Source organism: Chionomys nivalis, chromosome 4, assembly GCF_950005125.1.
Source record: "Chionomys nivalis chromosome 4, mChiNiv1.1, whole genome shotgun sequence".
Taxonomy (NCBI): Eukaryota; Metazoa; Chordata; class Mammalia; order Rodentia; family Cricetidae; genus Chionomys; species Chionomys nivalis.
The window spans coordinates 56,748,508-56,775,719 of record NC_080089.1 but is presented as its reverse complement, the minus strand read 5'-3'; the positions used below and the strand labels follow the sequence as shown (position 1 = coordinate 56,775,719).

The window sequence follows — 27,212 nt, the reverse complement described above, 5'->3', positions numbered from 1 at the left end:
CGAACAGTTTGTAATTAATATTTAGCCTCAGAGTGGTTACTGAGGAAATAGTAAACAGGAAAGAAACCTCCAGTTACATGTGTTGTGAACTGCACCTTCCCCTCTCACTCCAATCCCAACACACTTTCCAGGAAAAAATCCATACACATAAATATTTCACAAGAATCAAGAAAAAGCTAGTAGGGAAAAGGGTTAAAAAGCCAAAGGGGAAAAACAAGAATAACAAAACGAAGAATGTGAATGAGGGGCTTGAGAGATGGCTCAATGGTTAAGAGGTTAATGCTCTTTCAGAGGACATGAGTTCCAATCCCAGCACTCACAGGGTGGCTCAAAATTGTCTGTAACTTTAGTTCCAAGGGATCAGACGCCCTCTTCTGGCCTCCACAGGTACCACGCATACACACAATAGGCAAGCAAGAAAAATACTCAGACATATAAAATGATATTAATTGTCTAGAGTGCCACTTGAGGTGAGAAAACTTTCAGGCTGGAACTTGTTTGGGTCACCGCACAATTCACTGTAAGCAGAGGAAGACAGTTGAAGTAGATGTTCAGGGGCTTATACGCAACAGTTAGGTCAATCCCCAAGAGGAAAAATAGTCTGAAGCCCAGGAGAGGATGGACCTCGCCCACTCAGGAGTTTCTACTACCTCTGTCAACTTACTGGTCATGGTTAATGTGCCATTGGCTCACAGAGACACAACGTCCCTTGGGGATATATAAGCCACACAGATTTCTGTCTCTTGTGGTGCTGGGGAAAGAGGGAGCTCAGCCAGGTTCAGGGACACAGGAGAATCTATCCCCTGTCTCTCATGTCATGTTCCTCTCAAGAGCTGTGCATATTATCTAAGGCCTAGTATCAAATACCAATAGCTCTATGGCCTGACCTGTGTGGGATGGTGAAGGGAAGGAAGGATGAATGTCAGAAAGTCTCCAGGATGAAGGCCTCCAGATAGGGCAGCTGAGGTCTGTCAGAAAGTCGGGGTCTCCGAGTCCTCCCAATCACTGTGTCTACAGAATACAGGGATTCAAGAGGATTAAGGGATTGCCCAGACTTTATCAGGGTCCCCGCACATAGACTCCTTTGAGTGCCACCACCTACCTAGTTCCTCCTGGATCTTTCTCTGTACTCTAGGGTTTGTCACCAGGTACAAGAGGCTCCAAGAGATAGCAGTGGTGACTGTGTCAAACCCTGACCAGGACAGAACAAAGGGAGAAGTTAGGGATGTGGCAGCTTCGGGCACCTGAGCACAGAATGATTCAGTGAAGAGCACGCACCTGCTCCAAAGAGGTCAAAGACGACACTAATGACCTTATCACCCGACAGCTGGACATTGGCATTCTCATCCAACTTCTTGTCCTGACAGTGCTCAATGAGGCTGTCTGTGATGTCCCGGATGTGGCCCTGGGAGGCAAAGGAGCACAAGGTGAGACATACCTCAAGTCTAGCCCTACCTCTCCACCTAGGCCTGGTCCCTCCCTGCCATTAGCGCCTTTGTGCAAGAGCTGACACCGAGGCTGCTGTCCTACTGTCCTTTCCCTCTGCAAGTCTCCTTCCTGCTTCAGAGAACTGGTGGCCCCAACTCACGGGACCCTTGAGGCACAGAGCCTGACACTCTTAGTATTAGACGTTCTTAAATTTTTTTCTACTATGAGTCCAGGAGACAGTGTTTTAACTTTTCCTCCAGCAAGAACTGGCCCAGGGCTTCTCCTATTTGGTGACTTTTGTCTGACGGATACACAGAAGGATTAGCCAAAAAAAATTCTGGTGCCCTGGTGAGAATGGAGTGCACTCTGCCACTGGCTTCAAGCTTGCCTGTGACGTTCTGGCCCTGGACCCGACCTGCTTCCCACCACCACCTGCTCCTCCACAGCCTCTACCTTCTCAAATGTTCTGTAGTGTTCCTTGATTAACTTTTGCATGAAGCTGTAGACCTTCTTATTCAGGTCCTTGAAGACATCCAGGGACGAGTTAGGTAGGTAGCGGAGGACAGGGATGAAGTCAGCTGGGAATCCAGAGGCAGTAACTTCCCCAAACTCATTGCTCAGATTGACTATGCTAAGCAGCTCTTGGTTATCGTGGTCATAACGTCGACCAAAGCACATGGCACAGATGACATTGGCCTCTGACACCACCAAACACCTATAAGAGTCGAAGTGGCCATCCTCTGCCATCAGCTTCTGGAACATTATGATTAGGTATTCCACCTCCCTGCTCACATACCCCCCACCACTCCCAAGTAGCAAGATAATGCAGAAGCTGGGTCTGAGGCTATGGAGAAACTCATCAACACATCCTGGGCTAGGCCCTACTGGACAACCCATACTGATCCAGAGTCTGGTTTGAAAGCCATACTCTGCCCATTACTGATGAAATTAAAGCTGTAGAGGTCTGGTCGGCCCTTGAAGTCATCCCCCTGCTTCACCAGGGCCTGCCGGATGGTGTCCAGGCCACTCAGCACCACCACAGGGGTGGAGCCAATGCGGATCTGCAGCACATCCCCATACTGCTTGCTCAGCTTGGTCAGAGACAGGTGTGGGTTCTTCCCTAGGGTCAGTATGTGCTCAATGATGGGCCAGCCCCAGGGCCCAGGTGGAGTCTTCAGGCCTTTAGGGACGCTGGTCCTTGTGGCTCTGACCACCCAGAATCTGAGGCAGAAGGTGGTGATGGCCAGGAGCAGCTCTGTGCCTGATAGGAAGGTTAGAAGTCCATACAGGGAAGCCATGATCTAGGCGGCTGCTGAGAGGAGAGGCAAGAAAAGAAAAGATAGACCATCAGACTGAGGGTGAGGGACGGATTTCCTAAAGCGTCACCATGCTGGTCAAGGGAAGGAGAAGCCTGTCAACTAGAGCGGATTTCCTAAAGCGTCACCGTGCTGGTCAAGGGAAGGAGAAGCCTGTCAACTAGAGCGGATTTCCTAAAGCCGTCACCGTGCTGGTCAAGGAAAGGAGAAGCCTGTCAACTAGAGCGGATTTCCTAAAGCCGTCACCGTGCTGGTCAAGGGAAGGAGAAGCCTGTCAACTAGAGCGGATTTCCTAAAGCCGTCACCGTGCTGGTCAAGGGAAGGAGAAGCCTGTCAACTAGAGCGGATTTCCTAAAGCCGTCACCGTGCTGGTCAAGGGAAGGAGAAGCCTGTCAACTAGAGCGGATTTCCTAAAGCCGTCACCGTGCTGGTCAAGGGAAGGAGAAGCCTGTCAACTAGAGCGGATTTCCTAAAGCCGTCACCGTGCTGGTCAAGGGAAGGAGAAGCCTGTCAACTAGAGCGGATTTCCTAAAGCCGTCACCGTGCTGGTCAAGGGAAGGAGAAGCCTGTCAACTAGAGCGGATTTCCTAAAGCCGTCACCGTGCTGGTCAAGGGAAGGAGAAGCCTGTCAACTAGAGCGGATTTCCTAAAGCCGTCACCGTGCTGGTCAAGGGAAGGAGAAGCCTGTCAACTAGAGCGGATTTCCTAAAGCCGTCACCGTGCTGGTCAAGGGAAGGAGAAGCCTGTCAACTAGAGCGGATTTCCTAAAGCCGTCACCGTGCTGGTCAAGGGAAGGAGAAGCCTGTCAACTAGAGCGGATTTCCTAAAGCCGTCACCGTGCTGGTCAAGGGAAGGAGAAGCCTGTCAACTAGAGCGGATTTCCTAAAGCCGTCACCGTGCTGGTCAAGGGAAGGAGAAGCCTGTCAACTAGAGCGGATTTCCTAAAGCCGTCACCGTGCTGGTCAAGGGAAGGAGAAGCCTGTCAACTAGAGCGGATTTCCTAAAGCCGTCACCGTGCTGGTCAAGGGAAGGAGAAGCCTGTCAACTAGAGCGGATTTCCTAAAGCCGTCACCGTGCTGGTCAAGGGAAGGAGAAGCCTGTCAACTAGAGCGGATTTCCTAAAGCCGTCACCGTGCTGGTCAAGGGAAGGAGAAGCCTGTCACTGGGCATGGAGGGAGACAGAGATTGTTTGTGAGCTGCCACTCTGTGCCAAAAATTCCTCATTTCTTTTCCCCCACACACAGAAAGGCTGGGGTCTCATGGACTGAGCTCTTATAGAGAAGTCTCCATACCCTGGAAGCAAATTGTGGTTTGGTTTTGATCATATTCCTCCCACAGGAAGAACACAGATGTTTTTTATTCAATCTCAAACCCAAACCTACACGGAAGGCTGCAGTGAGACTCAGAGAGGGTGAGTGACAGTCTCAAAGTTACACAGCTAGGGAATTTGAATATTCTTGCTGCCTCTCACTTCGAGAGAGCCTCTCTGAACTGTTACCGTGAGATTTCAAACAGCAACTTCCACTGTCTGTGGTCTTCATTCCCCCCAATGCTGTCATTTACTTTGTATTTCCTAAAGTCGGCTTTACATCCACCATGAGCAGCATCCTAAGCAGTGTCTGTGTCTAAATACAGCTTTGGACCACCCGAACAATTCCAATAATTGCACAATTAGCACAAATCACACAAGCAGTCCCGTTGGGTCCTACACTTTTGGGATGCCATGCTATTGGGGAATTAGAGATCATTTGCTCCTTCAGCCTCACTTCATAGTCTAGTAGGGAAATAGACCTCCAAATGGGGCACTGACTTGCCCAAGTCATCCAGCAATTGTGACAGAGTCAGGATTCAGAGCTGTTAGGGAAAATTCCATGGGATTTCCAGCTACTATCACAGGTGCCTCCCTTAGAAAAACAAAATTTTGAGTTCTCAGGTCACTCTGTTCATCCCAGGATCTAAAGAATTCCACTTAACCCTGGTAGAGGACAGGGATGCAAGGGGACAGAAAATAAGTGCCCAAGCCACATCTCTCTCAGCTCTAGTGCTCTGAGTTCAACAGAGCCACACTTTAATGGCAAATAAACAGACTGCCCTAAGGCTGTGCCCAGCCGGGAGAGCGGCTCTGCAGTTCAGTCCCGTCCGGTGGTTTGGAGCAGTCGCTTTACCTTTCGGGCTTCAGTTATGTAACCCAAAGAGTTAAGACAAGATTGCCCAAGTCAGCCGGGAGGTGGTGGTGCAGGCTTTTTAATCCCAGCACTCAGGAGATGGAAGAGTCAGTCAGTGGGACAGGGAATTCCCAAGCAGTGGGTGTTTCCATTGCTCCTGCTGAGGACATCCAGAACTCTCAGCTCTGCCATGCTAGCCTTTGGGAGGGTGGAGGCTATCAGGGGTAGTTTTGAAATAAGATGGAGTACACAGTTAGGAAAAGTTCAGTGCACCTCCTCTATCCACCCTACCCACCCAGAGAAGCCCTCTACCCTATTGGCAGTCCTGAGGAAGGGGTTACATGTGCAGGTATGGGGAAGCCCCCGGTGATCAGTGAGGCAGGGGGAGTTGACCTGAAAGTGTAGGGTATCTCATTTCCATCTAAAGATCCGACACTAGCTACTGGACCTTAGGCAAATTCTTTTGGTTGTCTAACCTCAGTTTCTCCCCTAAGGAATTTCCTGATCACAATAAAGAATCTTAGTGTTCCATCTTGGAGGGGCTATCCAGCACCCCATCATCCAAACTTCCTTTTCTTGGGAAGGAGGGGCAAACTAGGAGCCCCCAGTACTCACCTTCGTCTGTGAGGAGGTGCTGAACCCACAAGTGCTGTCTGGGGATCCCAAGGAGGATCAGGGAAGGCTCCAAGGAACTACCTACCACCTTCAGGGTCAGGGTGAAGGCACCACCACCTTTATAGTACCTTGATGTGGGAGGTGATGTATGCTGTGAACATGTTTTATTCCCATTGGTTAATGAAGACTTAACAGAGTAAAGCCAGGCTGAAAGAGATACATAGAGAGAGTATGTGGAGACAGAGAGATGCCATGGAGCCGCCAGAGAAGAAAGAAGAAAGCTGCCAACTGGAACCTTGCTGGTAGGCCACACACCCCATAGTAAAATATAAATTAATAGAAATTGGTTAATTAAATAATTAAGAACTTGCTAGAAATTTGCTAGACTCATTGATCAAGCAGTGTTTTAAATAATACAGTTTTGATTATTATCCTGTTGAGGGAGGATCTTGAGAGGAATCCTGGGAAAGCATAATAGCTAATTTTGGGGGGACTGCATCCCAGACCACGGGGATTCCTTTCCACTATTTTGTGCCAGGAAAACATTGGGTGTGTAAGATTTTCTCTCCCACTTCAAGCCAATGGGTGCCAGGAAAGCCTGGTGGAGGGAAAGCAGCTGGTTGGTGACTTGGTGACTTTTCTTGCCTGGTTCCTAAGTTCAAGCTCTCATGAGAAGCGTAACGACCCAAGCCCCGAGGATGGACAGGAAAGTCAGTGGCACCACTTGATTGACTGTTTCCCTCAGATCGGGCACCAGCCTATGATGCACGTTCACGCTGTTTGATCTAAGGGTGAGGGTGGCTGGTGAGCATGCAAATATCACCTTTAATGTCACCTATTGCAAACTACAAGCCTGGCAGACCCCTCTTGCAGCTCCCACTGGGCTCCCGGGGCTTGCTAGTGTTTTGTATACAGAGGCAGACCACAGAGAAATCAGGGTTTGGGCCGGTAGCTGAGGAGCTACTTGCAGATAGTGGAGGAAAGGTTTGGGGGGGGGGAATTCAGGAGGTCTGCAGGGGGGTCAGGGGCCACAGTGGGGAGATATGCATGGCACTAGGCTCTTGGGGCCTGCATGCCTCAGCCTGCTCCATCCTCTGGGGCAGAGGTAGGCCTGCCTGTCCCTGCCCCACCTGGCTGGGGACGTGGTGCCCCAGTAAGTGACAAATGGCATGAAAAGAGCCATCCAGCTCAGAAATGGGCATGGGTCCCAGTACTGTCAAGCTAACAGCTGGAGGGGAACCAGGAGTGAGGCTCTTAAGGACCAGTTTCTCTGGGCATTGGGGAGGGTCTTGAGAGAGAAATAGTCTAGGCTTTGCAAGAGCACAACTAGACAAAGTCAGGCAGTGCAAAGGGCCAGGCTTGCGTGCGAAGCTCAGCATCTGCCTGAGAGCAAAGGTCTAACAGCCTGTGTCCACACTTTTAGTAGCAGGACACCCAGCAGCACCACCCGGCACACCTAGCTGGCTGTTTGGAGGTGCTCTTTGGCCTGAAGTGTGCTCCCTCAATAAGAGTCTAAGGAGAAAAGCTAAACTTGTTAACTTGGCTCCATCTGTTCCTAACTAACATCTTCACCTGCCCTCCCCTGTGAGATCCCAAGCCCAGAGGTAACACTGCCATCTGCTCTGGGACCAAGACCGGAAAACAAGACAAAATAAAAAACCAAACCAAACTCATCCACCCCCTCAGCAGCCATTCCACTCACAAATCACCCTCATGCATTGCCCAAATATTCTCAAGTGCCTTCGATGCGCTGGATGCTAGAAGCAAAATTAACTGTGTTCCTTTGATAGCGTTTATCCTCTGCTGGGGGAGACAGGTGATAAGAAACACAATATAGAGACTGAAATAGTGTGTGTGGGGGGGAGGAAGGGTGCAATAAAAACAAAAATGATAAATAGAAGTCAGTTTGCAACTGCAATGGGGTTACCAGGGGTGTGATGCTGTCTGAGATGACTCTGGGCAGGGGTAAAAATGTGGAATGAAGAATGAAGCCTCCCAGGTACCTACCTGGGGATGCACCTGTAGCAGGTACACCTCCTAGGCACAGTGGTTCCAGAGGACTGGTTATAGGTAGAGCTGTGGGAATGGGGGATGTTCTCTTGACATTTGCCCCAGTGCAGGAAGTACCTCCCCCCAACAAGGAAGATGAGAATCTGTAGTGTGGACGTGGTGTGACCTGAGCAAGATTACTCAGGCTTCTGTGCTGGAAATAGACTGAAGGACCAAGAACACCTCTGTTCATTTGGACATCTGTCTAGCGCCATGGTCACAGTCTCATCACGGCCCCTATCACTGCTCCCTAGAGAATGGATTCCCCTTTGCTTTTGGACTCTGTCAACTCCTTCTTCCCCACTGTGCCTTCCAGAATGTGAAAAGCTTTCTGTTACCACTTTTGCTCAGATCCTTTGGTATCTGAAGATAGAAACCAGAACCTCTTGCAGAATCCACCAGGTCTGCCCATCCAGGCTTCCAGTGGTCCCCATGTTGAGTCTTCAATAATACATACACCCCATATCCTTTCCACAGCAAGTTAGAGTTCACCTGATGTCAGTTCCAGTGCTTCTTCATGGCCAGTCTCAGGACATCTGACCCCACAGATATGATCCTATCCAATCTGCTGCTTCTTCCTCTATTCCCCTAATGCAGGAAATCTGCATGTTGAAATTTAATGAAGTATACAAGTCTTTGTGAGGAAGAAATGATTGCCAAAACTGCATTATAGTATACATGGCATCAGTAGCATTGAGCCTCCAGTACATAATGATAATACGTAGGTAACAAGTGCTGGCCATGATGGTACATACCTATTAACCTAATCCTTGGGAATCTGAAGCAAAAGGATTTTCATGAGTTCAAGGTCAGCCTGGGCTACATAGTAACAGTAGCCCAGCCAGGAGTACTGAGCAGACACAGGAAGACTGGCAAAAATAAAAACAAGGAGGAGGACAATGAGGAATAGGAGAAAAGGAAGGGGAGGGGATAAGCTGGGCAACAGAACAAGCAGGAGACACAGGAGGTGGAGTGGCCTTCTCAGCATCTTCACAGCCGGTCCACTCACTGCATCTCTACTCAGACTAAGAAATTTCCTGGTACCCACTTTGGAGCCAGAACCAGAGAACTGCAAGAGCTTGTGCAGACATAAATCCTGACCAGGAAGTGGGAGCCAGACCCTTCTAGATCCCTCAGCCTGCTCTACAGTCACTGTCTTCCTCCTGTTTCTGTTGTCCCTAGCAATGCCTTAGCTCCAGAGGGTCGTGGAAACCTGCTCATCATGGCTGGAAGACTTAGTTCCCAGACTTGGCCACCCTGAACACAGGAAGCCTCACTGCTTGGCTTCTGTCCTCTACCAGGCATTTGACTTCAAAGCCTTCATGAGCTAATAAAGGCAGTCTCTCTTTCCCTTCTCAGCTGGAGAAACTGAGGCCAAAAAGAACAGGCACAGTGACCTAGGGCAGATGAAATCAGAGCCTAAATCTCTGGCATCCTGCTTCCAGGCGATGGCTCTTTCTGCTCAGGGAATCCGCAGGGCCACAAGCTCAGACTCTAAGCCAAGACCCTCATCTCCCCAGACCCTATGCACTGGAAAATTGGGGACTTTACATCCACTGTCACCAAGACTTGTCTGGGCTAACAGCCACATTGAAAGGACCAGGGCCCTCGCTAATCCCTCACTAATTGGCAGGCAGAAGGTTTGGAGACCTTGGCACAGAGTTTAACACCCAATCCAAGTTCAAAGTTTATGCCTTTGCGTGAGAAGCTCCTTGGCTTTCTGAGTGACTGATACCAGGAACACATTGGGAGGGTGAGGGCTCTGGGCTGGAGGGAGGCAAACAGCTTGGGAGTCATCCTGACAGAGTCAACAGCTGGGGGATTCTGGTCAGTACTGCTGAGGGCTAGGGAGCAGAAGCTAGGAATGAAACAAGACCCTACAAAAATCTCTTACTCCACAGGGAAGAGAGGAGCCTCACCCCAGAAAGCCTGGGCAGAGCCCATAGATGCTACAGAAACCAGAAAAGCCTAAGTAGGTGACACAGGTACTCTGGGGAGCTTGAAGGAATGTGAGGACCACAGGAACAGTATTGATGACCTAGGCGGGTGGCACAGCATGAACAAAAGCAATAGTGGACGGTGGGAGGAAGAGGTGGGAAGAGTGGAGTTTGTGGAGATGTGGAAACCTGTCACTTGTCTCTCATTATGTCCTCTTCCCACTGAGTCACCCTCCAGTGCAGCCAACGTATGAGCCCCGAGGACCTTCCCTATCTGTGCCCAGAGATCCACTGAGATTCAGTCGGTAGGACCCAGGCTCAGATGGCACAGCCCTCCACTGCCTGAACTTGTCTGCTGCAGTTAAAGCAATGTTACTTCCTAGGACAGTCTTGTTCTAACGCCGTGGTTGTGGTCAGTCTTGACGGTCACCTTGACGGAGGGTAGAGTGACCATGGACACCTGACCTCTGAGTGTTCCAATGTATTTCCAGGAGATTTGACTTTCAATGTGGCTGGCACCATGTCTTGAATCTGGGTCCAGGACCAACTGCAAGGGAGAAAGGCAGGCACAGCCGCATTAACCTCCCTCTGCTTCCGGACAGCAGATGCAGTGCGGCCCGTGTTCCTTCTGTTGCACACTCCTCCACAATAGAGCCAAAGAAAACCTTTCTCCCTCAGACTGTTTCCGTCAGCTATTTTACCAGAGCAGCAGGAAGTCATGAGCATACCTGTTGTCCTGACATAAATATTTGAAGTACCTTCTTTTATTCTTAGAAGATTCTAGACTAGTTGGGGAGGCTCCTACGTTGAGTTACATTGTCACCCCATTGATGGTGGACTTCTGAGGGTTCTGTAAAACCAGCATTTAGAGTCATTTCTTCTTTCACTTCTGTGTCAACTGTCCTTTGGGGACAGCTGTATCCCTACTCTGTACTTTTAAGTTCAGTGAGTCTGACCCTACCCCAGGCTAGGACAATGAAAATCCTGTAAGTGGAACCATGCTGGGGAGTGGTGACAAACACCTTTAATCAAAGCACTGGGGAAGCAGAGGCAGATAGATCTCTGTAAGTTCAATGCCAGCCTGGTCTACAGAGTGAGTACGAGGCCAGCCTGGTTTACAGAGTGATACCATGTCTCAAAACTAATCAACCAGCCCCACAAAACCAAAAACCAAACAAACAAAAGAGGTGAAGTCAAGCAGAAAAACACCTGCTTCTTTTATCTGATATGTCTTTATTTTTGTGTACATGCTTTCCATTTTTCAAAAATTTATTAGGGCTGGAGAGACGGCCCTGAGATTAAGAGCACTGTCTCTTTTCCAGACTTCCTGAGTTCAATTCTCAGCAACCATCTAGTGGCTCACGGCCATCTGTAATGAGGTCTGATGCTCTCTTCTGGCCTGCAGGCATACATGTAGGCAGAATACTATACATAATCGTATAAAATTATTTATTTATATTTATTTTTATTTTGTGGTTGGTGTTTTGCCAGTATGCAAATCTGAACACCATATATTTGCCTCATGTCCCTAGAAGCCAGAGGATCTCTTGGAGCTGGAGGAACAGCCAGTTGTTACTACCCACGTGGGTGCTGGAGATCAAGCCTGCATCCTCTGAAAGAGCCACTAGTGCTCTTAACCACTGAGCCATCTCTCCAGCCCCTAACCCTGGACCTCTTTATATCTGGGCTGCTGATGGAGAGTACTGCCTGTCCACTCTGGGGCCATGCAGAGATGTGTTTCTTAGTTGATTCCAGATCCAATCAAGTTACTCAAGATTAACCACCAATATGTACCCCCTTGCACTACAGTGGCGTAACTAGTAAGGCCCAACACTTTCTGATTGGATTTGAAGCCTGCTAATAGCTCATAACTGGCAAGCTCCTAGGCTCTGATGAGATCACTGCTACTGTAGTTTTCTGAATGGATGTGTTGTCAAGCTGCCTTCTAAATGTTTGTATTTATGTCCATGGATTAGGGCTCTCCCCACTTTGATGAGAGAAGTTCCTTTTACAATGGGGAGCAGTCAATACCGGGACTTAGAACTGGTCAAAGGGCTAAGAATAAGTGACTGTTAAATGCTCAGCCCCAGATATATCGTTTGATGTGAGGTTGTATACATGTAAGATTGATTCATCTGCATCAACCGTTTGAAGGCTTGGAGAAGAGGAGGTGGAGCGTCTGTGAGAGCTGAGGCCGTGATAGGGTGCTGCTCACAGCAGCTCTAGTTACCTGACAAGACCAGGCCAGTCAATGCTCAGTCATAAACGGGAGAGGGGATCATGAGGCCCCATCCTTTTCTGATATTGACAGTCAATGGTTCCTGGAGGAGGCAGAAACATTTTCCCGAGTGGTGTAGCCACTTGTAAGTTTTCCATGCTCCTGTAAAAACAACCTGACACCTGCAATTATGGAAGAAGAAACCCTAGTCAAAGGAAGACTGGTGGGGAAGAGGAAGGGAATCAGTGGGAGCCGAAGGTGATGGGGGGGGTGAATATGCTCAGACACATAAAATACACCTATGACAATGTCATAGTTAACACCTGTTAAGTGTATGAATAATGCCACAAAAACATGAGCTATCATGCCCAGGTAGTCTTCCACTAAGCTAAAGGCTCTGGAGCGTGGTCCATGCCCCTCAGACTGGAGCCATGCCTCTTTTCTCAACAAGGAGTCGAGAAGAAGGCTGCTGCTCCCTGCTCTCCAAGGGCTGGGCTTCCTCCTCCTTATATTCCCAATATTAATATTTTTCAAATCCACAGACCACCGTGATATGATATCCACAGACAACAACTCTCTAGGCTTTAGTTCAAAGAGGACTAACCTCTTTGGAAATAAGTCTGGCTCCTTCTTATTTCAGAGAATCATCGTTTTTTGGACATATTTGGTTGGAACTTTCTGAGTCTTAAAGAGAGCAGAAACAAACTGAAGGAGCAGGAGTGCAGAAGGAACCTGACATTGTGACACGTCTTTAATCCCAGCCCTTGGGAGGCGGTGGCAGGTGAATCTCTGAGTATGAGGCCAGCCTGCTCTGCTGAGTAAGTTCTAGAACGGCAGTGCTACACAAAAAATCTCTGTCTTAGAAAACTAAAACAAACAACAACAAACAAAACAATGACCATTCCCTTTCTAGAATTCTTTCATAATCCTAAACAGAAATTATAGTCCTTAGATGGTAAGTCAAAAAACAAAAAACAAAACCAAAAAACAAAACTCAGCTCCTCATTCTGCATTCTCAGATCCTATGGAAACCTCTTGTTCTTATGCAGATTTATCCACTTTGGGCTGACCAGTATTCCTTTCTGTGAGCTGACCACATGTGTGAGTCCTTTCTCATGGCTGTGTCCAAATGCCTCACAGGGATCCACTTAGGGAGGAAGACTTTACAGGGATTACAGTTTGAGGAGATCCACTCTGTCATGGTAGGGAAGGTATGGAGGAGAAGGAGTGGTGTGGTCACATCATAGATAAATCTGTGTTTATCTTCATGGGGGACTACTGAATCATTTTCACAGAGGCTGAAACAGAGTGTATTCCCACCAGCAACATATGAAGGTTATACTTTTTCCACATGCTCCCCAATACTTATCATGTTCCATTTAAAAAATTAGTGACATCCTACTTATCAACTTGACAGAAACTAGAGTCACTTGGAAATAAGGAAACTCAACTGAGAAACTGTCTCCAATAGACTGGCCAGTGGGCATGTATATGGACATTTTCTTGATTAATGTTTGGTGTGGGAGGGTCCAGCCCACTGTGGGCAGTGCCACTCCCAGCCAAGTGGTCCTGTGTTGTGTGAGAAATTAACACCAAGCCAGGAAGCAGTGTTCCTCTATGGTCTCTGCTTGAATTCCTGCCTCAAGGTTCCTGTACCTTGAGTCCCTGCCTTGACTTCCCTTCATGATGGACTCAACTGTACGTTACAAGTTGTGCCATGGATATCTATTACATTTATTTATTTACTGATTGATTGATTGATTGATTGATTGATTGAGACAAGGTTTCACTTCGAAGCCTTGGCTGTGGTGAAACTCTTAAAGATACTCCTGCCTCAGCCTTTTAAGTGCTGAGATTAAAATATATGCCACCACTTCTAGCTAAAATTGATTTTGTGAGAGCAGGTTTTGCTATGGTGCCCGTGCTTATAGTGAACTCCTGGGCTCAAGTGACCCTCCTATCAGTCTCCCGAGTGACTGGACCCATAGATGTTTGCTACCCACCCCACCTTATTGTGGTTTTCACTTCTGTTTCCCTGGTGACTTATGGTATTGGATGTATTATGTACATTGGTCAATTATATATCTTTTAAAGATTTATTTATCTTTATGTGTATGGATGTTTGGCAGTATGTATATCCGTGTTTTATATGCATGCTGGGTACCTGTTGAGGTCATAAGAGGACATCAGATCCCCTGGAAGTACAGATATAAATAGTTGTGGGTGACCATTTGGTTGCTGAGAATTGAACCAGGAGCCTCTGGACGAGAAGTCGGGGCTCTTTAATCACTGAGCCATCTCTCCAGCCCCAGTTGTTTATATTTTTAAGAGAATCATTGACTCAAGTCCCTTGTCCACTTTTAAACTGGAGGGTTTTTGAATTATAGAAAGTCTTTGCATATACCTGACATGATGTATATTTTGCAATTATCTTCCATCCTATGAGTTGTATGTTCATTTCCCCCTTTTATGTTTGTGTCTGGTGTGTTGTGTTTAGGTGCACATGAACAAGGGGGTGTGCATGCCCAAACCATGCATGTGCATTCAGAATCCAGAGAAGTGTGTCAGGGATCTTGCTCTGTCACTCTGAGCCTTATTCTTCTAAGACAGGATTACGTACTAGACCTGGGGGGGCTGACTGTTTGACTAGGCTGGCCAGTAAGTTACCAGGATCTACCTGTCTCTGCCTCATAGATTTGGGGTTATAGGCAGGTATGGCCATGTCCCCATGTTATACATGAGGCCTTGGGGTTCAACCTTAGGTCCTCAGGCTTGTACAGCAATCTCCTTTGGCCACAGAATCATCTGGCCAGGTCCCTGTCTTCACTCTCCAGTCAACCCACATACATCTGGGGTTGTGATTCTGCCCTCACCATGAAAAGTCACAGCTTCTACTGTTTGAGGATAGGACATAGGGACGACATGTCCACCACAGGCTGGTTCCTTCCTCTCTGTCCCTTTTAAGTATTCAAAGACTGAAGTCCTAGAAGAAGAGAGGAAGAGAAAGCAGAAAAGAAAAGCCCACATTAACTATGAGGAAGCAGAATGAGGGCTGCTTGGAGGCGCAGGCTCAAGCAACCCAGGTTTATTACCCTACAGACCACACAAATGAACTTTGAAAGAACTGTGTTAAGTGAAAAGAGCCAGTCACAGACCACACATCATGGGGTTTGTGTGAAATGGCGACAGTAGGCAAATCTACTTGTCAAAAGCTAGATTGGCATCTGGAGGGGCAAGGGAGACAGGTTAGGAGAAATAGCCAAAAATCTTAATGAGTATAGGTATGGGGATTATGACAGACAATATTCTAAAATTGACTAGAAGTGAATTAAATGGTGAAAGATTTGTACTCCAAAAAAGCTGTCATTTTAAAAGGAAGGAAAAAACAAAGTGACGGCCCCATGGCTCCTCTTCCCCCGCCTCGGCCATCTTCACGTGGAAAAGCGTGGCCAGGCCTGAAGGTGTTTGCAGATCGGAGGCTTCATGGTCAGCCCGTAGGTTGGTGTCAGGTCCACCTTGAGGCCTGGTGGCACGCTGAACTCCAGCTGATGCAGCAGGATGGCTAAGAAGAGGAAGACTTCCCACTTGGCCGGGGTCTCTCCAATGCACCGACGCTTTCCCAGGCCAAAAATCATGACCTTTTCACTCAGAGTCTTGTTGATGGCTGTGCTGTCCTCAGTAAGAAACCGCTCTGGACGGAACTCAAAGGGGTTTTCCCACTCCTTCCTGCAAGAGGAACAGACAGGACCTGAGTGGGTGGGCTCTGGGAAGAAAGGGGAGCTAGGTCCTCCCAGCTTCTTTGAGAATGCCGTGTTAGAAAAGACTCACACTGGAGCACCAGACTGAGCTCCCAAGGTCCTAATGAGGAGCAGAAGGAGGGAGAACATGTACAACGAAGTCAGGACCACGAGGGGTGCACCCACCTACTGAGACAGTCGGACCGATCTATTGGGAGCTCACCAAGGCCAGCTGGACTGTGACTGAAAAAGCATGGGATAAAACCGGCCTCTCTGAACATGGCAGACAATGAGAGCTGACAAGAGGCCAAGGACAATGGCACGGGGTGTTGATCCTACTTCAGGTTCTGGCTTTGTGGAAGCCTAGACAGTTTGGATGTTCAACTTCCTAGATCTGGATGGAGGGGGGAGGACCTTGGACTTTTCACAGGGCAGGGAACCCTCACCGCCTCTGGGACTGGAGAGGGAGGAGAAGAGGAGTGGGGGGTGGGGGGAGGGGGAGAGCGGCGGGAGGAGGGGGAGGGAAATGGGAGGCGGGGAGGAGGCGGAAAATTTTTTTTTTTCAATAAAAAAAAAAAAGAAAGAAAAGACTGAGGGTAACAAGAGCCTGTGGGGAAGGAACCAACTCCGTGTTTATCTCCTTTGTGATGGTTCTTTTGTGTTTGTTTGCTTTCAAACTTGTGTTTGTTTGCTTCCGTGGGTTTGAAGTTGGTCTTTAACTTCATAGATAAGCCCAGATCACCTTGTGTGAGATTCTGACCCTTCTGCACCTACCTCCAAGTGCTGGGATGAAGGCCTGGGCTTCTACACCTGGTGATGGGGATGGACCCAGGTCTTGGGCACGGTAGAGGGCACTCTACCCACAGAGCTGCACCTCCAATCATGGTAGTGCTTCTGAAAATAACATTCTTTCTAAAATGGCCCATTGTAAGGAGAGTGGATTTTGATTATTTTTAATTTTTAAATTATAATTTTATTTTTATTCTTCATATGCATGTGGAGGTCAGAGGACAACATGCAGGAGTCAGCTCTTCCCTTCTACCACGTGGGGCCTGGGGATTGAACTCTGGATGTGAGGTGTGGAGGAGCATGCCTTTACCTGCTGAACCATTCCCATGATGCAAGATAGTGGTTGGTTTTGTTGTGTTGGTTTTCAAGATAAGGTCTCTCTGTGTAGCCTGATTGTCCTAGAACTCTCTCTATAGACCAGGCTGGCAAAGAATTCAGAGATCAGCCTGCCTTTGTTTGTGGGAACACTACCCAGTGGCTGATAGTGGTTTTCTTAGTTCCTTTTTTCTTTTTTAATGTTGTTCTGAGATTTGATCCTAGGACCTTCCACATCACATACACTACCAATGAGCTATATATCCTTTCTGATTTGTTACTTGAAGGATATAAGGCTTTATCAAAAGGAATTTGAAAGAAGGAAAACCTGTTTCTTTCCCTCCTATTCCCTGAATGCCTAAAGCAAGAGGAATCACTGGCTTGCTTGGCTTATGCTTCCTTTCTGAACTAAAAATTGACAATACAAATATGTTGGGTTCTCATGTCAATATGTCCTGATTTGAATGGAATAAGAGAGAATTTTTTTCAAGGAGATCATTATATCATTCCCAATAAGTAATATGATGTATCCTCATTATCCATCCAACTGGGACCTTGGAGCAAAGAGACTTCCTAGTCAATTTCTCCTTCCTTCCTTCCTTCCTTCCTTCCTTCCTTCCTTCCTTCCTTCCTTCCTTCTTTCCTTCCTTCCTTCCTTTCTTCCTTTCTTCCATGAGAGAGGTGAGAAGCCTAGGTTAGCCTAAAACTCACAAAGAAGTACAGACTGGACTTGAACTCATTCTAATCCTCCTGCCTCAGCCTCCTGAGGAGACTGGATTATAGACATTCACCTCCACACCAGATACCTAGTTAAGTTCTTCTGTACACCGAGTTTGAGGAAGTGGCTCTAAATTTTGTCACTTGGGACAGGCTAAGTAGCAGTGAGTGTTGGTCCTTATATAAGCAGTTCCCGAAGGGACAGACAACCTTCCTGATACTGAGCATTCACCTTCCCATCAGGACTAAGTACTCACTCGTCATGGTTGACCTGCCACTGGTTTATGAAGATACAGCGCTCCTTAGGAATGTGGAAGCCATTCAATGAGGTGTCCCTCGTTGTACTGAGGAGAGAAGAGAGCTCTGCCAGCTCAGGGCTTGGAGAGGCTGTGGTGTGGCGTGTTCCTCCCTCCACTGCATCCCAGTGTCTGATTACCACAGTCTCCAAGCCCCATCCTGGGAGGTCATGTGAAGGGCAGGGAACATGGGGGTTATCCTTCCTTTTGCTGGGACCCTGTCCTACAACTTCAACACTTCTTTACTAGACTTTTCTTGTGCCCAGATGTTGACAGAAGTTTCTGTCCCGCCCAGTTCCAATGTCGTCCAGTCCCCAAGAAACACACAAAGGCCTACATTAATTAGAGACTGTTTGTCCTATTAGCTCAGGCTTCTTTTAAGTAACTTATATTTTATGTTAACCCATAATACTTGTCTGTGTTCACCATGTAGCTTGGTACCTTTATAAGTGGGGCATTCTCATCTTGCTTCCGCTGTGTCTGGGTGACAACTGCAGACTGAGCTTCTCCTCTTCCCAGAATTGTTCTATTCTGGGTGTCCCACCTATACTTACAGCCTGGCTACTGGCCAATCAGCACTTAATTAAACCAATACAAGTGACAAATCTTACAGGGTACAAGACCATTGTTCCACAGTGCTTAGATGTGCACTGGGGCAGTCTCTGAAGACAAAAAATCGGGGGTTGGGCCTTGCCCTAGAAAGTCTGCAGATTTTGTACCAGGAATAACTAGCCTATGGGGTGGACAGAGGTGAATGTTCACTCTCACAGTCGGGGAACTTAGGCTGTAAATCTTACAAATCCTCGGAGGATGAAGTTCTACTTGGCCGATGGGCAAAAGAGGCTTCTAGATGGAAGAAGACTCATGTGTCAGGATTGACCTTTGGTAAGGGTAGAGTTTGGGAGTCAGATAAGTGGATAGACACATTTCCAGGCAGAAGGTCTGGTTTGAGCAATGTTGACAGGTGTCTGAATTACCCTTGTGAAGGACGTGAGAAGGGCCTGGCTGGAGCAGAAGATTCCATAGGGAGCAAACACAAGTGGAGGTGAGTGAACACTGAGGCCATAAGCAACTGAACTGGGTAAGGTAGACCAGAGATTGATGGGGTCAGATGTAGAAATTACCATGTTCAGGAATGAGATACAGCCTGAGTTGTTCCCAGAAATCAGGAACAGGGAGGGTGAACAGTATGACAACTTAGGGGTCACAGAACAGAGCCCTTACCTGTGAGGGATGGTGAAGGGGACAAAGGATGTGTATCGGTATATCTCCAGGATGAAGGCCTCCAGATAGGGCAGCTGAGATCTGTCAGAAAGCCATGGTTGCCGATCCCTGCCAATCACTGTGTCTGCAAAGCACAGCAGAGCTCATGGGGTGTTGTCTGCTCCACACATATGTGTCCCTGTTATACTAGGGTCACTCTATGTTGGCTATGTTTACTCATGTTTCTGAGACCCCACAGTCCACCCACACCTTATGTGCACAAGTGGGGGATGCTATGTCCTAGGACTTACACATAGTAGACACATGAACACGTATTTGTAGATCAACAAGTGACCTGGAGGCTCAAGGGTTGAGAGCAACACATACCCAGCTCCCTGTGGATCTTCCTCTGCACATTGGGCTGTGTCACAAGGAGCAAAAGGCTCCAGGAGATGGCTATTGTGACTGTTTCAAATCCTGGGCAGCAGGGAGTGGGAAGAAGGGGAAAGGACAACAGGGAGAAAGAAAAGAATTTAGACAAGCTTCTCCATAAACAGAGCAAGCCCTATCCTCTCGGGCTCCCACCCCTGTGTATGCTGAGGGAAGGGCTGAGTCCTCAACAGAAACTTGAAGCCACGCATGGTGTCTTATACCTTGAATCCCAACACTAGGGAGTCTAAGGCAGGAGAATTGTCCCAAGTTTGAGACCAGCCTGGGTGGGATACAGAGATGAGACCTTGTCTCAGACAAAACAAGTCAGAACCAACCACATCAAAAACCAAAACAAATCAAGCAAACAAGAACCTATTAAACACTGGTTTCATAGTCAGCTACTAGAATTGTAAGCCAGACTCCAGGTTGTAGAACCCTTTTACTTTCCAGATAGAAAAACCCAGGACCCAAAATGAATGGGGACTTGGTTGAGTTTTTCCGAGGAGTTAACGGCACATCATGAGGTCACACTTGTCTGTCCTGTGTCATCTGCCATGTGGTTGGTGAGTTAGTGGATAGGGTGGGTATGGGTAAATAGCCACCGATGGAGAAAGGGCAGGGGCATGGCTCCTACCAGCTCCAAAGAGGTCATTGACAATGTTGACAATCTTCTCATAAGGGATTTGGACACCGCTGTCTTTGGAGTTCTCAGTGTGCTTGAACAGGTCCCCTGTGATGTCCTGGATACTGTTCTAGAGCACAAGTTTAGGGGAACTTTAGCATTTTGAGAGCCAAAGGCCAGACCATGCCCTATCCCATTTGGAATTTCCCCAGTGTCTGGAAACTGCCTTGCCCTCCAGGTGCTAGACTTGGGCTCAGAGTTTTGAACTGGCATCAGCCCTAAATAGAGCATAGTCATTTCCTGTACCACTGACCCTTCTTCCCATAACCCAGGGATCAGGTTTCAGAGAAGGAAGAAGTATGTGTGAACACAGGGAAGAAAAGTGACCTGAAACAGTAACTTAGCCCCTGTTGAGGTTCATGTTCCTACAGAACAATGGCTTTTAGATGAACAACACCCCATATTCAAAGCTCTGCCAAGGCTCCATTCGCCTGCCTTTGTTTTCTGGAGTTAGGAGTAGCCCTGGGGGCAGGAGAGGTAGGGAACAGGGCATGACTGCAGGTCACAGGTCTCTGAGTGGTCCTGAGCTTTCTTAGGTCTTGCCAGCACATGGCAGTCCGAATACCGTGGACTAGGATGTGAGGGGATGTTCTCTGGGCCTGTGAGTGATGGGTTTACTATCTGCCTCCCAGTCTCACCTTGTGGAAGTCTTGATAGTGCTCCTGGACGGTCTTCTGTAGGAACAGAACAAATTTATCATTGTAGTTCTTAAACTTCTTGAGGCCTGGGTTGGGTAGGTAGTGAAGGATGGGGAAGAAGTCCACAGCATTCCCTGATGAGACATTCTCCACAAATTCTTCACTGCTCTTCACGATGCTCAGCATCTCTTCGCTCTTCCGGGGGAAGTTCTTCCCAAAGCACATGGCTCCAATGACATTAGCCACCGATTCCACCACTAAGTTGACAGGTTCGAAGTGCCCAACTTCTTCCATCTGCTTCTGGAACTTGCTAACTAGATGGTTAGCCTCCTTGCTCACATGCTCCTCTAAGTAGCAAGAGGATAATGAGTTTGGGTCTGAGGCTATGGAGAAACTCTTCAGAGCATCCATGGCTAGGCGGCGGCGGGCAACCCACACCGGTCCAGTGTCTGGGTTGAAGATCAAGCTCTGGCCATCAGTGATAAATTTGAAACTGTAGAGGTCTGGTCGGCCCTTGAAGTCATCTCCCTGCTTCACCAGGGCTTGCCGGATGGTGTCCAGGCCACTCAGCACCACCACAGGGGTGGAGCCAATGCGGATCTGCAGCACGTCCCCATACTGCTTGCTCAGCTTGGTCAGTGACATATGTGGGTTCTTCCCCAGGGTCAGCATATGCCCAATGATGGGCCATCCCCAGGGTCCAGGCGGACTCTTCAGACCTTTGGGGACCCGGGTTCTTAAAGCTTTGACCACACAAAATACTATACAGAAGATGGCAGTGGCCAGTAGTAGCTCTGGGGTCAAGGAGATGTTCTGGAACAATGCCATCTGTACCAGCTGCAGGGGAAATGGAAGGATGGGGAGGTTTAGCACGGATTCTGAGCCTCCCTTTATTCCTTCACTCTCTCATTCAGTCAGGATACTTTCTGTTTGGCTTTCAGCCACACACCAGGACAGTGAAGATATACCTGTCATGTGTCCTGCTCCCTCAGGAATTTGCCCTAACCTCATCGCAGAATTCAAGGGCTGCAAAAGAGCCTTATAGCCTTATGTTTCCCAACTTTAGTGTCTGAATTTCCACCCCAGGCTCTCCTGTCTATGTCTTCTCCCATTTTCATTTCTGAGACTGGAGTGGATACAAATGACCATTCCAAAACAATGAAGCTAAAGACATCTCCTCACCAGCCCCAATTACAGAGTGTTTCCTGGGCTTTCTACCAAAGGGTCTAACACAGTGTGGCCTCCCTGTCAAAGCCCTCTACACACCCATGGATCAGAAGATGTCCCCTTGCCCAAGCAACAGAAGGCCAGTCTCCCTGGAATCATAGCAATGATCTGTGGCATCCCCTTCCACGATGACTCTCTATCAATACCACAGGCTGTCTCTCCCCAAAATGAGTCTTCATAGACCTCCATAATTGAAGATTGAAGTAGGTAGGCTACAATCCGGTCTAAGGCTCCCCAATGCCAGGCAGGTGTTCTCTTCTTATTTACTCACTCCAAACAGCTGTTCTTAGAGACAGCCTATTTGAAACTGCCTAATTAAAGAGAGGAAGCCAGTGAGATGTCTCAGTGGTTCAAAAAAAAAACTTGCTGCCAAGCATGACAACCTGAGTTTGATCCCTGGAATTCACATGGTGGACAGAGAGAACTGACAACTGAGAGTTGTCCTCCGAGCTCTAGCATTCAGACACACAAACAAACTGACAGATACACACACAGAGAGACAAATAGACACACACACTTACACACACGAGAGAGAGAGAGAGAGAGAGAGAGAGAGAGAGAGAGAGAGAGAGAGAGAGAGGCTTAGAAAGAGAAGCCAAGATCCAGGGTGAGAAGCAAGGAGCAAAGCCTCAGATCTCCTTTAGTTCCTACTGGGTCCTCATTTCTTCATTTAGAATATAGAGGCTGATGCCATGATCAGAAAAGGCACTCAGACATACCTAAATGGTAGATGCTGGAGATTGCAGAGTAGTAAGAGTCTGTCCAGGACTTCTGGGTTCCGATGACTGGGCCTTTATAACACCACCCTCTCCAGACTGGCCCAACACTCCAGGTCACTTGATATCAAGGCTGGATACCGTGCAAAGGTTGAAGAATCAATTCTTGGCTTTGGGTCAAGATCCCTTGTCTCCACATTCTAGTTGGGTCTGAGTAATAGCCCTTTGGGTCAGAAGATGTTCTGATCTGGTGGAGATAAACATCCATGGCATTTAAGGGTCCAGGGTCTAAAATTAAGAGGGTGTACAGTATATACTCTTTTGCACTGTACCCGAAAGAAAGCGACAATCTTGACCCCAGGCCAGGCCAACCAGGGGCAGCTCATGCTCTCTGTGAAGGCAGAGAGGGAGTTGCATTATTCTACTGACTTTTCTCCATTGACAAACCACCTGATGAAAGTACGTTAAGGAAGGAAGGTTGCTTTGCCTCACAAGTTTAGAGTGTAATAGTGTAGTCCTTGGTGGCAGGGAGTCACGGCAGCAGGAACATGAGTCAGCGGGTCATATCTCTCTCTCTCTCTCTCTCTCTCTCTCTCTCTCTCTCTCTCTCTCTCTCTTTCTTTCTCTCTCTCTCCTTTTTCTCTCCTCTCCTCTCTCTCTCTCTCTCTCTCTCTCTCTCTCTCTCTCTCTCTCTCTCTCTCTCTCTCTTTCTCTTCAACCAGGGACTGAAGCCTAGAGATGTCGTCCATTGTGTGGTCCAAGTAAGAATGGGTCTTCTGTGTGCAGTTGAACTTTCTGGAAAGGTATGCCCTTGAGGTATCTTCTAGGTGACTCTAAATCCCTTCAGGATAACACTGGAGATTAACCATCACTGGTATGTTCTATCTACCTCAACATGCCTCACCCCGGTGTGGTGTGGTGTGGTGTGTGTGTGTGTGTGTGTGTGTGTGTGCATAATTGAACCTACATCCAAAACATACTAAATGAGGACTCTGGCACTGAAACATGTCTTGACTACTTGCTCATCTTTAATTTTCTTTAGAAATTTGTATTTCTAAGAGGAGACTCTCTCTCTACACCCTCCTTCCAGTTTATGGTGGTAAGGAATTAAAAGTCATTGAAGAAAATTCATGGCATGAATTACAGCTTATAGCAACAGATTTGGACTCATAGTCAACATCATCGGGCAGGGAGGCAGGGGAAACAACAACAAACCAGACAAGTTCCAGGACCAAGAGGCAAAAGAGTTACATTGCAAGACTCTTTAATAAGCAAATAAATGCAATGTATCAACCGGTTTAGAGTCTATATTTAACAAAGAACAATTTTTAAAGTCACAGAAGACATTTTTGGAAAGATAATTCAGGATTCATGGATATGGCCTGGAGAATAAGCTACATTCTTGAATGAATACCAGATTTCTCAGATGTGACATACAACATGCTTACATCATATCTCAGTTACTGCCTGTAGTTCTGTGAGAGACACCACCATGACCAAGGCAACCGTTAGGATATAAAGCCTTTAATTGGGGGCTTGATTGCAATTTTATAGGATCTAGTCCATGATCATCATGGCAGTGAAGCAGACAGACAAGGTGCTGGAGCAGTAGCTGAGGGAGCTTTACGTCCTTATCCATAGCTGAAGGAAGAGAGTGATCAAGATTCGGCTTGGTAGCCAGGCGGTGGTGGCGCACGCCTTTAATCCAGCACTCGAGGAGGCAGAGGCAGGCAGATCTCTGTGAGTTCGAGACCAGCCTGGTCTACAAGAGAGCTAGTTCCAGGACAGGCTCCAAAGCCACAGAGAAACCCTGTCTCGAAAAACCAAAAAAAAAAAAAAAGATTGGTGTGGAGTTTTGAAAACTCAAAGCCCACGCCCAGCGACACAACTCCTCCAACAATGCTATACATCCTAATTCTTCCCAAGCAGATCCAGTGACAAGGAACCAAGTATTCACATGTATGAGCCTATGAGGTCATGTCTCATTCACCCTGACATTTGTGGGACAATGTTCTTGTTCTTAGGGGGTTAATGCTGTCTGCTTTAGAGGTGAAGTTTCATGATGCCTGTAACCTTTCAAGTGGTTCTGTAGAAAAAGCCTAGAAAACCTACATATTTAGACTGTTGAGATGGCTCAGTGGGTAAAGATGCTTGTCACCAAGCCTGATGATCTGAGTTGGATCCTCAAGACTCACTAGGGAGGAGGAATTGTCCTGTGTGGTATAGGACGTCTTTCTGTATATGTGTTGCTTTATTGGCTAATGAATAAAGCTATTTTGGCCAATGGCCTAGCAGAGTAAAGCCAGGTGGGAAATCTGAACTGAGATAAAGACAGAAAGTAGGCGAAATCAAGGAGACACACATGTAGCTGTCGAAGGAGACAGACACTCTGAATATTACCAGTGAGGCCACAGCTTTGTGGTGATACACAGATTAATAGAACTGCGTTAATTTAAGGTGAAAGGTTAGTTAATTTGAAGCCTGAGCTAATAGGCCAAACAGTGCTGTAATTAATCAAGTTTTTGCGTGATTATCTGGGCAGCTGGGAAATGAACAAGCAGCCTCCCTCTACAACCTATGACCTTCACGTGTGTGCCTTGGCAAATGTGTTCTCTCTCCCTCTACACACACAAGTACACAATAGATAAAATTTTAAAACTTAAAAGAAAAATAAGCCAGGCAGTGGTGGTGAACACCTTTAATCTCCACACTCAGGAGGTAGAGATCTCCAAGTTGGAAACCAGCCTGGTCTACAGAGAAAGTTCGAGGACAACAAGGGCTATACAGAGAAATCCTGTCTCAGGAAAAAATAGAAATATATGTATCATTAATAATACACACACACACACGTTCTTGCCTGTCAAGATGGCTCAGTGGGTTAAAGTGCTTGCATCCAATTCCAAAGACTTGGTACCCTAGGACTCATACAGTTGAAGGAGAAAGGAAGTTTCTGCAAGATGTCCTCTGACTTCCATGTGAGCACCAAGGCACAGAGATGGAGAGACAGACACATGTGCACACACACACATTCTGAGCTGTCAAGATGGCTCAGTGAGTTTAAGTACTTGCTGCCCAAGTCCAAAGACTTGGTTCCCTAAAACTCATGGTGGAAGAAGAGACAAAGATATCCTGCAAGATGTTCTCTGACATCCATGAGAGCACCAAGACATACAGACAGACGGACAGACAGACAGACAGACCGACACACACACATACACACAAACACAACACTAAGCTTCAGGCCAACTTGTTCAAGTGTCAAGGATGTGTTGTGGGATGTTTGTAAAGTGTGTGGTTTGCTGTGATTTGTGGAATAAAAAAGGTCGAACCACCAGTAACTAGATAGAGGAGTGCCAACTTGTTCAAGTGTCAAGGATGTGTTGTGGGATGTTTGTAAAGTGTGTGGTTTGCTGTGATTTGTGAATAAAAAAGGTCAAACCACCAGTAACTAGATAGAGGAGTACAGGTGGCATATAGTAGACTTCCCGGCAGAGAGAGAACTCTGGGAGAAGAAAGGCTGAGTCACACACCAGACAAGGAGGAAGCAGGATGGGCAGCATGGAGATGAGGGACCAAGTCATATGGAAGACTGTACATCACAAAAATATGGGTTAATTCAAGTTGTAAGAACTAGTTAGGCCAGAACAGGCTCCAAAGTCTCAAAGTAACCCTGTCTCGAAAAAAACAAAAAACAAACAAAACAAACAAAAAAGCCCCCCCAAAACTAGCTAGGAACAAGCCTAAGCAAGGCTGAACTTTCACAGTTAATATTAAATCTCCGTGCCATTATCTGTGGGCTGGCAGTCCTGAAGAGAAAGTACTGCAATAGGATGGGGACTCTGACAGAGTCCACAGAGCAGTGTGAAGACAGCTGGGAAGGAGGGACATGGTTTCCTGTCTGAGTCTTCACTGCGTTCAGCTCACTCAATGGAACAAGTCAGAAAATCAGGCTGAGTTTCATACAGATTTCTTTTCTTCTTTCTCATTAACTGAATTCCATGGCTTATTTTATCTAGATGCCTCCCCACCCTTTATTATGAGACAGGATCTGTCTATTGTAGCCTTGGCTGCCCAGAAACTTACGATGTTACTAGGCTCACATTTTTTGGGCCTCCACAAACTTAATAAAAGCTAAGAGGACACTTTCTCTTTAGCCTTGTTCCAGAAAAGATAAGCCAATAAACAGACTGCCCTAAGACTGTGCCCAGCCAGGAGAGTGGCTCTGCAGTGCAGTCCGTCCGGTAGTTTGGAGTAGTCACTTTACCTTTCGGGCTTCAGCTATGTAACCCAGAGAGGTAAGACAAGATTGCCAAGTCAGCCGGGAGGTGGTGGTGCAGGCTTTTTAATCCCAACACTCAGGAGGCAGAGGCAGGTGGATCTGTGAGATCAGGGCCAGTCTGGTCTACAGAGTGAGGTCTACACAGAGAAACCCTGATTCAAAAAACCAACCAAACAAAAGGTAGCTCAATTCAGAAGATACTGACTGATCTAGGAAAATATCTGAACTACATAAGACGAGAAGATGTACAATTTCTACCCCAAATACTACAGCCACCTTGAGGAGAGAGGAGCTTCCCAGAGGAGTTGAATCCACAGTAGGGTCAGGACTTACAATGGGTGGAGATGCTGGCACTAGGCTTTAAGGACATGTGTGTGTGTGAGCTTGCTCCATTCTCTGGGGGGGAGAGGTCCCCCTGGCTGTCCCTGCCCCACCTGGAGGAGAACAAGGTGC

The 27,212-nt window shown here is 47.4% G+C and overlaps 1 protein-coding gene and 1 pseudogene across 1 annotated transcript; both read right to left on the bottom strand.

Annotated features, from left to right (window-relative positions):
* Positions 1 to 445: 445 nt before the first annotated feature.
* On the bottom strand, positions 446 to 2,726 carry LOC130873519 (cytochrome P450 1A1-like; annotated as a pseudogene).
* Positions 2,727 to 15,159: 12,433 nt separating this feature from the next.
* Positions 15,160 to 21,365, bottom strand: LOC130873518 (cytochrome P450 1A2-like). The gene is made up of 6 exons (XM_057768374.1): positions 20,538 to 21,365; positions 19,852 to 19,969; positions 19,173 to 19,262; positions 18,807 to 18,930; positions 17,544 to 17,630; positions 15,160 to 15,454 (listed from the first exon to the last, which is right to left on the bottom strand). Exons 1-6 carry the CDS (start codon positions 21,363 to 21,365, stop codon positions 15,160 to 15,162), a joined length of 1,542 nt encoding a protein of 513 aa, XP_057624357.1.
* Between the last annotated feature and the right edge of the window lie 5,847 nt (positions 21,366 to 27,212).